This window comes from Arvicola amphibius, chromosome 12 (assembly GCF_903992535.2).
Source record: "Arvicola amphibius chromosome 12, mArvAmp1.2, whole genome shotgun sequence".
Lineage (NCBI taxonomy): Eukaryota > Metazoa > Chordata > Mammalia > Rodentia > Cricetidae > Arvicola > Arvicola amphibius.
Window position 1 is genome coordinate 69,958,027 of NC_052058.2, and position 14,268 is coordinate 69,972,294.

The 14,268-nt window shown below is 41.5% G+C and overlaps 1 protein-coding gene across 4 annotated transcripts in view; it reads right to left on the reverse strand.

Moving 5' to 3' along the window:
- Positions 1-11,891: 11,891 nt before the first annotated feature.
- Positions 11,892-14,268, reverse strand: part of Trmt1l (tRNA methyltransferase 1 like) — a 31,250-nt gene continuing 28,873 nt past the window's right edge. For all 4 annotated transcript variants that reach the window (XM_038349364.1, XM_038349365.1, XM_038349367.1 and 1 more), the window contains 2 exons: positions 12,470-12,596; positions 11,892-12,369 (listed from right to left, as the gene is read on the reverse strand). In XM_038349364.1, coding sequence (XP_038205292.1) covers positions 12,117-12,369; positions 12,470-12,596 — 380 coding nt within the window. In that variant the 3' untranslated portion in view covers positions 11,892-12,116. The remainder of the gene's footprint in view (positions 12,370-12,469; positions 12,597-14,268) is intronic.

A 14,268-nucleotide genomic window follows, 5' to 3' on the forward strand; every position in this document is an offset into this window, starting at 1 on the left:
TCATACTGTAACTCTTTGTTTTTAATCTCTGAAATTTCAAACAGTTTTCCACAGTGGCTCTCCACACCGTTTTACATCCCTGCTGATAATGAATAAGGCTCCAGTTTTCTTGCTGCTTCCACAACATGTTCTCTTTTTTCTAGAAATTATATGTGTATTATGCCTGCATTTATGTATGTGTCCTACTTTTATGCCTCAGCCACAGAATTCAGAACACTCCTCTGAAGTCAGTTTTCTTCTACCACGTGTGTTTTTGGATCAGGCTTTAGGTCATCAAGCTTGGCAGCAAGTGCCATTACCTGGTGAACCATCTTGCCAGCCTTGTTTTTTGAGAAGGGGTTTCGGTAGCTCTGGCTGTCCTGGAGCTTGCTTGTAGCCATAGGTGTCCTCAAGCTTGTGCCCACCTTCCTGACTCTGGCCTCTTGAGTATTGCAGGCATGTGCCACCATGTGTGGCTCTCACTTTGAATTTGGTATATGGCAAAAGGTCTGGGCCCAGCCTTCATTTATTTCATGTACACATCTAGTTTTCTTAAGTACAGAATAATAAGTTCTTTAGTGAATTGTTTTGGAACTTTTGTGCAAAATCAGTTGCCCATACTTGTAAGAGATTCATTTTGAACTTTGAGATTGATTTGTTTATATGTCTTCTGCCAGTGCCACACAACTTTGGTTAGTTTTTCTAAAGTTATTTTGATTTTATAAACTTTCAAGTAAATAAAAATACCAAAATTAAGTAGACTCAAAGCTTATACAGCTCTGAATATTATGTAGCTAGAATCGACGTTCAGAAAAGAAGCCGTGGACTTTCACAGTAAACTCTACACTTAAGAGTGTTGAATATATTTATGTACTTATTCACACAACCAAGCAGTACTCTTTATATTCAGTCCTTTATCCCTTTATATTTAGATTTTTTTATTCTTTTCACTTTGTAATAATGTATAATTTTAATCATTTGAACCTAATGAGGACATTATTTTTCTTGAACATTTCAACTTAAACATAGTTGCATTTCTGTATGTATACCTACCCTTTCTTTGCCTCTTTCATAGGCGCTCTCTAGGTAGCTGTCCTGGAAATCTTTGTAAACCAAGCAATCCTTGAATTCACAGAGGTCTGCCTGCCTCTGTTTCCTGACTTGAGTGTTGGGGATTAAAGGTGTGTGCCATCATCCTTGCAGCTTTGTGTGCATACCTTTTATACCAATCTTGTGAGCATGATTATAGGAAAAGAGTAGCTTACACTTGGAGCTGTAGTCAACCTTGACTAGAGATGCAGCTGACTCGTAGAGTGCTCCCCAGCATGGTGTAAAGCTTGCGTGCTGCCAGAGTGGCGATGCTGTCTGTGATCGGCCAGCCTAGGGTACGTTAGACCCTGTCACTAGGAAATAAAGGCCTTCACAACTCAGTTTAAAGACAAAAAGAACAATGTGGAAACCCAGAATTAATGTTTGTAAAAATTACGCTTTTGTGTGTTTCTGTTTTGCCCTATTCCATGCATGGTGTCGGCAGAGGCATGGATCCCCTAGAAGGAACTGAAGACAGTTGTGAGCTGACATGTTATAGAACTCAGGTCTTCTGCAAGAGCAGCCAGTGAGTGCCCTTAACTGCTGAGCCATCTCTCCAGCCCATAAAAAAATAAGTAATCTTGCCGTGCTTGGTGGTGCACGGCTTTAATCCCATTACTTAGGAGGCAGAGGCAGGCGGATCTCTGTGAGTTCGAAGCCAGCCTGGTCTATAGAGTGAGTTCCAGGACAGCCAAAGATACACAGAAAAGCCCTGTCTCGAAAAACAAAAAAAGCAGTCTTAACTGGTACCTCATTGTAGTTTTATTTTTTATTTCCCTGATGACTTATGTTGAACATTTTTCATGTATTTACCAATCATTTATGTATGTTTTTCAGAGCAGTGTATATTCAAATCCTGGTGTGTATGTGCGCGCGTGTGCGTGCATGCTGGGTTTTAACTTGGCCCTCCTCACATTAGAGCATTTTCACAGAGCTATATGTCCTCAGCCCTTCTATTTGTTTAGATGAAGTTTTTCTAGGATATTTCAAATTGGCTTCAAACCTTGGAGATTAAATGATTTGTCTTCCTGCCTCTGCCTGCCAAGAAGCTGGGGCCTTGCTCTTTTGCCAATATACTGGTTTTTTTTAAACATTTATTTAGTGTGTATATATGTCTGTGTCCATCTATCCATAATTGGTTTCTATTGCTGGTGTTTAAAAAAGTCTTGACTGAGAAACAGCTTAGGGAGGATTTGGTCAGACTAAAACTGAACCAGAGACTAAATAGGAACCCTGATCACTGGCATGTTCTCAGTGAGTTGCTCAGTTTGCCTTATTAAAGTATTGTAGTTGTACATGTGAAGATTTTGCTTGCACATGTGTCTGTACCTGTGTGTGTCTCTGCCCACGGAGGTCAGAAGGTGGTGTCAGAGTCCCTTGAACTGGACTTAGTGATTATGAGCCACCATGAAGGTTCTAGAAATGGGGCCCTTTAGCAAGAATAAGCACTTAACCACTGAGCTCTCCAGCTTCTAGCTTGGGTTTTTATACAACACAGGACCACCTACCTCTTCAGGGTTGGCATCACCTACAGTGGTCTGGACCTTCCTACATAAATCATTAGTCAAGAAAACATTCTACAGACCTGCCCACAAGGCCACTGTGGAGTTGGTTGCTCAGTTTGGGCTTCCACTCTAAATGACTGATTATGTCATGTTGAGGTAACTTAGCAAGAATTTGTCCAACTTTCTCTTGGTGACCACCAGCTCTCAAATGGCATGGAGACTTATTAATTATGAAAGCTTGGCCTTTAGCATAGGCTGATTAGCTCTTGTAAATTAACCAGTTTCTATTAATCTACTTTTCCCCATATGGGTTTTTACCTTTTCTTCTACAATGTATATCTTACTTCCTCAGTGTCTCACTGGCATCTCCTGCCTGTTTCAGGTTCTTCAGTTCACCTCTTCCTGGAAGTCCTGCCTATTCTCTCCTGCCTAGCTATTGGTTATTCAGCTCGTTATTACACCAATCACAGCAGCACATCTTTACACAGTATATAAATAGCCCACAACGAAGTAATGCACACTATATGAGCAAGCACTTGTGTCTGTTGGTTTTTCGTACATGAACTCTTGTCACAAGCTTTCAGTTTCTTTCAAGACCTAGAATTAATCAAGGCTTCTGATTTTTTTTTTTTTTTTGGTTTTTCGAGACAGGGTTTCCCTGTAGTTTCTAGAGCCTGTCCTGGAACTAGCTCTTGTAGACCAGGCTGGCCTCGAACTCAGAGATCCGCCTGGCTTCTGATAACTTTAAGAAAATTCAAGTATTTCAAGTTAATCATTCCCTACTTCAACTTTCAAAATAAATGGTCTCCCAGAGGTAGCTATGGAAACCAACTCGTCTGTCTGTGAAAGCTAAGGAGCGGCATAAAGTGCATTACTAGAGTGTTACGTGTGATTTGAAAACAGCTCTTAAGGCTGAAAGGAGTCCATAGCTGAAAGAAAAGCTGTCCAGTCAGTTACTGACCAGTAAACTACCGAGGCAAATGCATACCTTACAAAGCTAGTCCAGTAAGGACAGGAAGCGCAGTTGGAAATGACTTCTGATACCTGAAGTTGTCAGGGTAAAGTTTTGAGAGAGGGCTTCCAGTAGCCCAGGCCGACCTTGGATTTGCTGTAACGTTGGAGTGGGTGCTGGGATTACAGGCCTGCAGCGCCACCACATACAGTTAGTTTCACGCTCTGAAAGTCTGCTTGTTGGCAGCAGTATATTAAAAGGCACTTAAACAGGAAAGCAGCTGAGTGGTGGTGGCGCACCGCAGCCTAGGCCAGATGTCAACCTCCCAAAGCAACCTGCTCCCTAACACATTCACCTCTGATGCAGCTTTGGTGAACAGACCAGGGGCCTATGCTCAACAGTCGGATTTCTGAGCCACCTTTCTAGCCCCTGGTCCTTGTATTTTTCAATCAAAACTTCTATTGGGGTTTTCCTAATTTCTCTCTTTACTGGTATTTCCTATTTGGCAAGATAACCCTTCATATTTTAGTGATTTACTTAACCACACAGCATCTCTGCCATTTAGATAGGTTGACTAAAGTTGAACACAGGCTCAACATCTCTACCTCCTCCTAGATGCTTTCCTGTTTCTTTGTGTTTTGTGTGTGTCTTGTTTTGTTTTGTTTTGTTGGCTTTTTCGAGGCAGGGTTTCTCTAGCTTTGGAGACTTGCTGGTCTACAGGAGGCTCAGTGGTTCAGAAATCCGACTGTTGAGCATAGGCCCCTGGTCTGGTTCTCCATAGCTGCATCAGAGGTGAATGTGTTAGGGAACAGGTTGCTTTGGGAGGCTTGCTTGCCACCCATGACCAGGTTGACATCTGGCCTAGGCTGTGGCCAAGGGCCATGCCTGGGTCTGTGTTGTCTGTGGCTCCTGTTATCACCAAAGCCTGTGAGGATGCCTGGATTCTTAGCTGCCACCAGGAGACAGGTTGGTGTCCAAGGACCACCCTGTGGTAGGGTGCCATCCTGACCTAACTGCTGCTGAGGGCAATGTCTGGGTCTGTTGATTCTGTTACTACCATAGACTGTGTGGGTAGGTACTTGAGGGTCAGGCTATCACCAGGGTTAGATTTGGGTGACCTGCACTTACTACCTGGGGTCATAGTGATATCCAGGCCCACACTGTGTCCCGGGGCCACCATGTCTGGGTCTTTGTTTTTGTTCCTGGCTCCTATTACCATCAAAGGTCATGCGGCTGCCCAGAGTCTAGGATGCCAGCTGGGGCCATGTTGGAGTTTGAGGACCATGCTACTGCTGGGCCCATTGAGATCTGAGAGGCCTGTGCTGCCACCCTAGGGCCATAATGACAACTGGGCCCAAGCTGCTGCTGCTGGCCATGTCTGGGTTTGTGATCCCAATGCACCTGGGGTCTTTGTTGATGTTTGTTGCCCAGGTTACTACAGGGTATGAGGGCTGTGCTGAGCTGTCCAGAGGAGAGCCAGCCCCTCCCCTGGAGGGCACTTGTCTGCTCTCCCCCCCCCCACACACACTTGGGAAAGCTGACCCCACTCCTCACCATTGGTGGCAGAGCTGGCTCAGCTCCTCATCTGAGGAACATGGTCCAACAGCCTGGTCTGACACTCAGCTACCCCCTGACACACATCCAGGACTCTGAGTTGGCACTCTCCAACATCCACCCCACCTGACCTGTTGGAGTGTGTTAACCTGTGCAGTCAACTGCAGGATCTCTGAGAGGAGTTTTGGTGAAGGGTCCAATATTGATGGTGTAGCAGAAGCAGGAGACCTTGAACCAAACCAACAACACATTAAACAATGAACATTTCAAGTAACGTTGTGGACAAGATATCAAATATCAAAGGTATATGCCACTAAGATAGAGACGGGAAAGATGGAGGATTGAAGTGGTTTGTTTGGTTTTACTTAGTATTCATATTTTTGTTTCTTTTTAAATTTGGGCAGGGGACACTACAAGGATGAAGGGCATATATAGGGGGGACTGGTTAAATGAGTGGGATTGGGGTGTTGATGTGAAATTCCTGAAGAACGAGTAAAAAATTATGCTTAAAGAAATCAGTTTAGCTAGGTGGTGGTGGCATATACCTTTGATCTCAGCCCTCAGGAGGCAGAGATAGGTGGATCTATGGGGTCTTTGTTGATGTTCGAGTCCAGGCTGGTCTACAGAGCAAGTTCCAGAAAAAGCTTGGAAAAGCTACTCAAAGAAAGGGGAAAAAAAACCATGAGCAAAAGGTCCAGATAGCTCTCAAAAGACAAATAGAAGAAATGCTGGAAACTGTAAGCAGCCCATGATATAGTAGAACCAGAAATTGAGTCTTTTAGCTGCATTATATCGAGAGTCAGCAATCCCAACTATTTGTTTCCTGACACTGTCTTCTTTTTTTAGCCAGCCAGTTGTATAAGGAGGGCAAACCCTCAATCATCCCAAAGCTCAGTCCTGCCCCTCCTGTCAAGGGGTTGGTCTCTGAGGATGATAGTGATGGTGTTTTTCTCCATACCATGTGTCCTCCTTGTGCAGCAGGGTAAGGGTGTGCAAACACCAAGGCCACTGAGTCTTGTATTCCTCCCAAGCAGTCATTTGGGTGACATCTAGTTAGAAGGTTCACTCAGCAAACAGTGTGTAAATGTTGATTCTTTGTTTTAGAACAAAGTACAAATGTGTTTGCATAGACTATGAAGTGTCCCTACCAAATCACTACAATCAGGAAAGTGCAAATTATAAGATATTATCAGAAAGTGTTAGAAGAGCTACTCTTAGAGAAAAAAGGTTAGAGTTTTGGAAAACTTGTGGGAAGTAAGTTAGTGTAGCCATTATGGGAAACTATAGAGGTCCCTCAGATACTAAACAAAAAGCTCAGCTGGGTGTGGTGCACATTTTTCATTCCAGCACCCAAGAAGCAGAGGCATGCCAATCTCTTGAGTTTTAGGTCAGTCTGGTCTACATTTAGAGTTCTGTGCTAGCCACTTTAGATGCATTGGGTATATTTTATGTACTTATTCACCACCCAAAACCAAAACAATTATTCATGACACAATTAGAGATGTTTTTCTGTTGCTTTGATAAAATGTCATGATCAGTGCAACTTGGAAGAAACATTTATAGCCGGGCAGTGTGGCGTAGCCTTTACTCCCAGCACTCAGGAGGCAGAGGCAGGCGGATCTCTGTGAGTTCCAGGTCTACAAAAGCTAGTTCCAAGACAGGCTCCAAAGCTGCAGAAAAACCCGTCTCAAAAAGCCAAAAATAACAAACAAACAAACAAATAAATAAAAGGACGTGTTTATGTGGGGTTATGCTTCAGAAGCTATAAGGGTCCAACATGGTGGGGAGAAATGGCAGCAAGTGGAGGGAGCAGGAACCAGAGAGGGAACTGGAGGAGTTAGGGAAAGGCTGTTTAGTCTCTAGTGACATACTTCCTCCAGCAAGGCAGCATCACCTAAACCTCCCTAGGCAGTGCCTCCAACTGGGAATCAAGTGGCCAAATACCCAAATATATGGAGGACATTTTTCATTCAAGCCACATCTGTTCACATGAAATATAGGCACTCTGTTAAAAAATGATCAGCATTTTGTTTATGTAGCATTGGTGAATGAGTGTGTATACAAGAGTAGATATATTGGATACCAGAAGAAAATTATGTGACATGGCTGAATCTGAATGGTACTACGGTTAGGTGAATAAATAAGCAGAGAAAGACATGGTGTCACATACAGAATCTAAGCAAATTACATTCAGAGGCACAGAAGAGAACAGTGGTTTCCAAGGAGCTGGGTGAGAGGAGGGCTAAGATGCAGGTCAAAGTGGAAAAAATGGCATGCACAGACAGACTGCTCCATTCTTGTTGAAATGCAATGTGATAGTTTTGGGGGAGAAGAGATTCTTTAGGTTGTAAAAAATACATCCTTCCATGATTGTGTTCCAGGTTTCCCAGCACTGCGCTCCCAATATATAAAATAATGTCTATCGAGTAATATAGGATACCCAGAAAACATAGGGTCAGATAGCTCAAATCATCTTCATTTAATTTAGTGGCTGATGTTTAAATGAGGATTATTAGTGTACTTAGACAATACATCTTAGATCGATTCCCTCTTCTCCAAAGAATTTGACCTGCTAAAATGTATTATGTATTGTTTTGTTAAAAACAAGATAAAGACAATAAAAGTCACTGTCTTTCTGTGCCTTAGCAAAATACTTTAGTCCCACTCCATGGTCTTTTTTTTTTTTTAATTTATTTATTACGTATGTGTGTGTGTCTGCAGGCCAGAAGAGGGCACCAAACCTCATTACAGATGGTTGTGAGCCACCATGTGGTTGCTGGGAATTGAATTCATGACCTTTAGAAGAGCAGGCAATGCTCTTAACCACTGAGCCATCTCTCCAGCCCTCCATGGTCTTTTTTAATCTGTGAAGTGAGAATGCTTTAGATTTGAAGATACACAAAAAAATTTGCCAAATTGGACATGTTCAAGATAGATTCTCATGTGTATTGAGATTTTCTAACTGATTAATGAGCAACAGGAGTTTGGTATTTTTTTTAACCAGTTATCTTCAGAGAATTTTTGTTTGCAATGGTTTCGCTGTCAGTCTGGAACTAAATCCTTAGAAAACTTTGACCATAGAAAATGAGAATGAAGTTGAGCTAAATGCACAAATTGAGTATAAAACATATGATTAGGAGGGTTAATAAATGGAGAATTCATGGAAGATAGCAGTTAACATTCCAATTCTCTTCCTGAAGTTTCTGCCAGACTGCCTGTGTGCAATTCAGCACTTTAATTTTGTGATGTCTGTAATGATTATCATAGATAAAGGCACAGGGTCCGCTTCGGGTTTGCAAGGCTCTCGTGCTTGAAAGTTTTGCAGCAGCACTTGAGAAGGTTACTGCACTGTCCTTCCTGTCTCTGAAAGAACTGCTGAAGATCCGATTGTATAGCTTCTGTAAAGACACCATGTATCGTTCTCACATAAATACAGGCAAGCAATACTTCCAAGTGCTGTTTTGTTGCTTTTGGAGACAGGAATTCTGTGTGACAGCCCTGGCAGTCCTGGAATGTCTCTGTAGACCAACAGGATATTAGTAACTACTGGACGAGAAGAGTGGGTATGGTGATTTAATAGGCAGTCATACCCACAGGGTTATCAGCAGACTGAATACATAGTTGTGACTTGGTTAGTTAACAAGTGATCTACGAGAGAAGACCAATTTCTTGATCCTATTTGATTTACATACCTGAAAAATGTTGGTGTGACTTAAGCCAGAGTAGTTACTACTGTTCACCCCATGCATGATTTTAGTATTTTCTCCAAGTCCTTCATGAAAGGATCCTGGTAATATCTCAAGCCTTACCCATATTTCAGTCAATAGTTCAGAGTGACCTACAGCTCTTTAGCAGAGAAATTACACAGTGCAGAAAGAAATCCTCATGCCTTTCAGAACTCCACTGGTCTGGAGTTAATCTAAATTCTGGGAACTAGAGGTAGTATTATGGACGTTTGTACAGTAAGTAGAATTCTGGCACAAGTTAATCACTGTGGCCCTTAAACAGCTTCTGGTTATGTCTACCATTTTTCTGGTTAGTGTACAAACACAAGCTACTAGTGTTGTCAGCATGCTGGTTTGTTTGTTTATCTGCAGTGCTGGGGATTGAGTCTTTGTAAATGGGCAAACACTCCTTCACGGAGCTACACCTCCAGCCTGCTTTCTTAAATTTTAATGAAGGGTTGGTTACATTACTTTACAATATAGCCATCTCAAACATTATGTTATAGGAACAAAGTTGCTAATGCTATTATTATTTTACATGACATTTAATAACCTTTTTTTAAAAAAATGTATGAGTGTTTTGCCTGCATCTATGTACTTGAAACACATGCCTGGTGCTAAGGGATATCAGAAGGCACTGGTTTCCCCCAAACTGGAGTTATGGATAGTTTTGTGTACCACGTACGGGCTGGAGACAAACTCAAATCCTCTACAAGAACATGTGCTCTTAACTGCAGCGTCTGCCACAGGGAAGTTTTACAGTACTTTTCAGGTTGGTACAGTGCCTAGTCATGGTATCAAACTACTCCCTACAAACCTCATTTTTTTAAAAATTTGCTTTTATATGTAAATCTATTACTCAAATATATTTCAGAGGATGGTAAATCACATGCTTCTGTGTCAAATTAGGCTCTTAAATCAGGGTGTGGTAGCACAAACCTTTAATCCCAGCACAAGAGGCAGAGTGCTGGAGGATCTCTGAATCTGAAACCAGCTTGATCTACATAGTGTGGTCCAGGTAAGTCAGCGCTATAGTTCAGACCCTTTTTCAAAAACAAAACAAACAGAACCCATCCTCTCCCCGCTAAAAAAAATAAAATAAAATAAAATAAACCAAGAACACCCCACCACCACCACCACCAAATGTGGTTTTTGCCTAACATTCAACTCAGCACTCCTTACTATAATCAGGCTAATGACACTTAGCAAAATTTAAGACTAAAGTAGTCAGTTTAACAAAAATACATATCAAACCAGACAGATGAATGCTTGTTTGCTCATTTGTTCTATAGTAATTAAACATTTTAAAAAGTATGTTGCTTTATGTCCTTTTTTTTTTTTTTTTTTTTTTTTGGTTTTTCGAGACAGGGTTTCTCTGCAGCTTTAGAGCCTGTCCTGGAGCTAGCTCTTGTAGACCAGGCTGGTCTCGAACTTCCAGAGATCCGCCTGCCTCTGCCTCCCGAGTGCTGGGATTAAAGGCGGCGTGCGCCACCACCGCCCGGCTTTATGTCCATTTTTAATTGAAATTAAATTCAACCCATGGGTGAAGCTAACCCTGAATTTGGTCAAAATCCCCCGAGGAATACTTAGGGTAAATATAGATTCATTCCTTAAGACAAGAGTCCTAAACTTTCTATCAAGTCTTCACATCAAATTCTTCAAGTGACAGGAGAATATTTATTAATGGAAACCGGATTCCCCCCCAATCTTAATGGTTATGTTAGTGTGTGCTATTTATACAAAAATGTATGTATACCTCAAAAACAAAACCAACCCTGCCAACTACAACGTGTCTGGGGCCCTCAGAGTTCAGAAGAGTATATCAGGTCCTTTGGAACTAGTTCTAGATGGTTGTGAGCCTCCATGTGGGGGCTGGGTCTGCTGCATAGCAAGTGCTCACAACTGCTAGCTCTCTTGCCAGCTCTGTGCCTCTTTTGAGATGGTAAATTTTACTTCTGAATGGTGACAAAACTAAGCTAAGAGGCATTGGTATACGCATTAACTGAGGCATCTAAGGATTACCTACATTAATTTTTTTTTTGAGATAGAATTTCTCTGTGCAGCTTTGGAGCTTGTCCTGGAAGTCGTTCTATAGACCAGGCTGGTCTTGAACCCATAAAGATCCATGTGCCTCTGCCTCCTGAGTGCTGGGATTAAAGGTGTGCACCACCAATGCCTGGCCTAAACTGTTTATAATAAAACCTCTGGGCGCTGGGCTGGAGAGATAGCTCAGAGGTTAAGAGCACTGACTGCTCTTCTGGAGGTCCTGAGTTCAGTTCCCAGCAACCACATGGTGGCTCACAACCATCTGTAACGATATCTGGTGCTCTCTTCTGGCACGTGGGCATGTATGGAGGCAGAACACTGTGTACATAATAAATATTTAAAAAAAAACCAAAAACCTCTGGGCGTTGGGCAATGGTGGTGCATACCTTTAATCCCAGCCCTCGGGAGGCAGAGGAAGGTGGATCTCTGTGAGTTTGAGGCTAGCCTGGTCTACAAGAGCTAGCTCCAGGACTGGCTCTAAAGCAACAGAGAAACCTTGTCTAGAAAAACCAAAAAAACAAAAACAAAAAACCCTCTGGGATTTCATATTTGTGGATATTATTATAACAATGACATCAGTTATTTTGACAAAAGTCTTATTCTGAAGTTTAGTCATCTAGAATATAAACTTGTAAAAATGTAGTTTTGTAGCAGGCAAGTACTGAATTTCTAAAAAGCTTCAAGGAAAACAATGAGAAGTATGACTTCTCAAAAATAAGAAAATTTTTTAGAATTGTAGTTTAAGTGAGTCATGTAGAAGAACATTTACTATTCTTAATATTTTACTATATTTTCCAGACTTATTTTGTATGTTATATACGAGAATAAACACCATAAACCAGTAGAGATGCTATCACGAATCAATGCTAAGATGGGTACTTGGTGCATGCCTGCATCCCAGCTACTGGAGAGCCAGAGCCTCTAGGTTTAATCCTTTATGCCAGAAAGTATAAAGGATGACTTTCAGAATATGTTCAATTTCCAAGAGAAACGTGAAAAATTTCTAGATTACTGAACAGTAAGGTAAGCCCAGTCAAAAACTTGGTTTCATCGTGAAATGTTTTTATTAAATTTTTTCTTTAATAAAAACTTAAAAAGCAAAGCTCTCACACCAGCCAAGTCAGAAACAGCCAATTTTCTGAATGAAAACAATGCTTTTTAAATTTTTTATCTTATATCACTAAGTTGAAAGAATAAAAAAAGGATTACAGTTGGTACAGAGTCATGGGGTCATCATAAAACCCTGAGAAGAAACGCTTCTTGCGTTTACCACCTTCTGCAGCCGCTCGCTTCCGCTTTGTCCTTCACTGACATTTCAACCCTGTCAGCTACCGTATCCTCAGATGCTGACTGCATGGGACCTTCTGACTGTCCTCCAGTGTAAGTGGGGGTGCTGTACTTTAACAGGATAGATTTGAACTGTGTCAGAGGTGCATCTGTACGAATACCCATTGGGTCAAAGTGAGTTCGGCTTACTCGAAAGCCTGCTTGGGAAAGACAGCACAAAAACTTTTTTAACCTGCAATAGGGAAAGTAAAAGTTATTAGGTTCTTATGTTTTGACTTAAATCACAATGTTATTAAATTATGAGATAAGCAGTCTGCCACGGGTGGCCTTACTTTGGCATGTTCATCCCTTTGATGCTGTGTCTGTGGATATTGTAGTAGAAGGGGGGGTGTGCGGCACTGGCCTCGGCCTTCTGCTTCTTGGCTGTATTTATCATTGGTTCACTGCTTTTCCTCTTTCCTGGAACACACAGAACAAGTATGCTCTTAAACACTGTGGATGGAATACCTTATAATTTTGTTGGCTACAGAATTCAGACTGTCCTTCACTCATGTAATGTGTTGCTGAGTCGGGACTTCCTTCTACCTTCCTTGCGGCTCTGTTTGCACTTCCTGTATGAAGCTTGTTTATGAACCTAGGGCCTATGACTTCTCCGTTCCTTAGAGTACACACAGCACCACCAGACTGACTAAAGTCTGTTGTTCTTTTTCCTTGTTCTTGTATGCAGGTCTTCTGTATGTGTAAATCCTTTCTCTCTAAATTATATTCTAGATTCCCAAAGGGCAAGAGAGATGTCTCAGTTAAGAACACCCAGTACTCTTGGAGAGGACCGGGGTTCAGTTCTCAGCACCCACATGGTAGCTCCAAGCGATCCAGTGTGCTGCTCTGGACTCTGACTTACCTGCACTCACATGTGCACACACCTTCCCCTAACATACACATGAGTTTCAAGAGTGCTACCACAGACTGACCAAAGTATAATACACGATCCTGTTGTCTATTTCTCTCTCTTTTTTTTTTTGACGTTGGTCCTGCGGAGCCAACACAGAACCCCCAAAAATTAGTTAGGATTTTGCTTTATTGATATAAATTTAATGCGTTGCCTATTTCTCAACACTGTACTTAGTCTTTCCATTTTAGGTGGAAGGAAGCAAACAAGTTATTCCGGCAGGCCATCTTTCCAAAGGCTTGAGTGTGTGCATGTGCACATACACACATGCAGGCATACAGACAGACTGACTGATACCACCCCTCCAGTAACTGAGACTTCAAATACTAAAAGGAAATTTTGCTCCAACTTTCAGCCTATGATTATTATATATGTCTTACTCTTGTCTAGGCTAGACAAGAGCTTTGTCTTAAAGCTGTAGGCTCAAGAGGTCCTCCTGCCATTGCTGGTACTACGGGAATATGTCATGGTACCCTGTTAAGCCTTGATTATATGTAGGTGTTATCTTCACATGCTATTTCTTCAGGACAAACAATTGATATCTGCTTAAACACAAGTGCCTAGAAGGCAAATGTACTGCATGAAACTGTTAATCATATCCAAAGATAAATTATTGTTGAACTGTTTCCTTTTTACAATAAAATGAAAATGATTTGGGACCCCCAAATTAAAATTAAACCAGATAAATAAAATATGATTGTATTGTTACATGATCAGTGTGACATCTAATGAAAAAAATACATCCGTAATGTAGAACAAATTATAGAAAAGCCTACTATGAAGCAATCCAACATAATACCTTAATAGTAACTATTAGAAGCAGCATACGGATTTTCTTTTCTCCTGTGTTATGCTGATATAAAGTATAAAGGTCAATGACACAGAACAGCTATAGAGAGTAGTTCAACTTCCTTATCTTAGATGTAAGAGGGGCTCAGAGAGATGGCACTGGCTACTCTTCCAGAGGTTCTGAGTTCAATTCCCAGCAACCACATGGTGGCTCACAACTATCTGTAATGAAATCTGGTGCCCTCTTCTGGCCTGCAGGCATACATGCAGGCAGAACAATACAAATAATAAATCTTTAAAAAATATGTTAAAGTGTTTGTTTTACCTTCTATTCTTAAAAAGATTTAAGACATTTCTGCTAAAAAATGAAGAATCTGGTAAAGGTTTCACAAC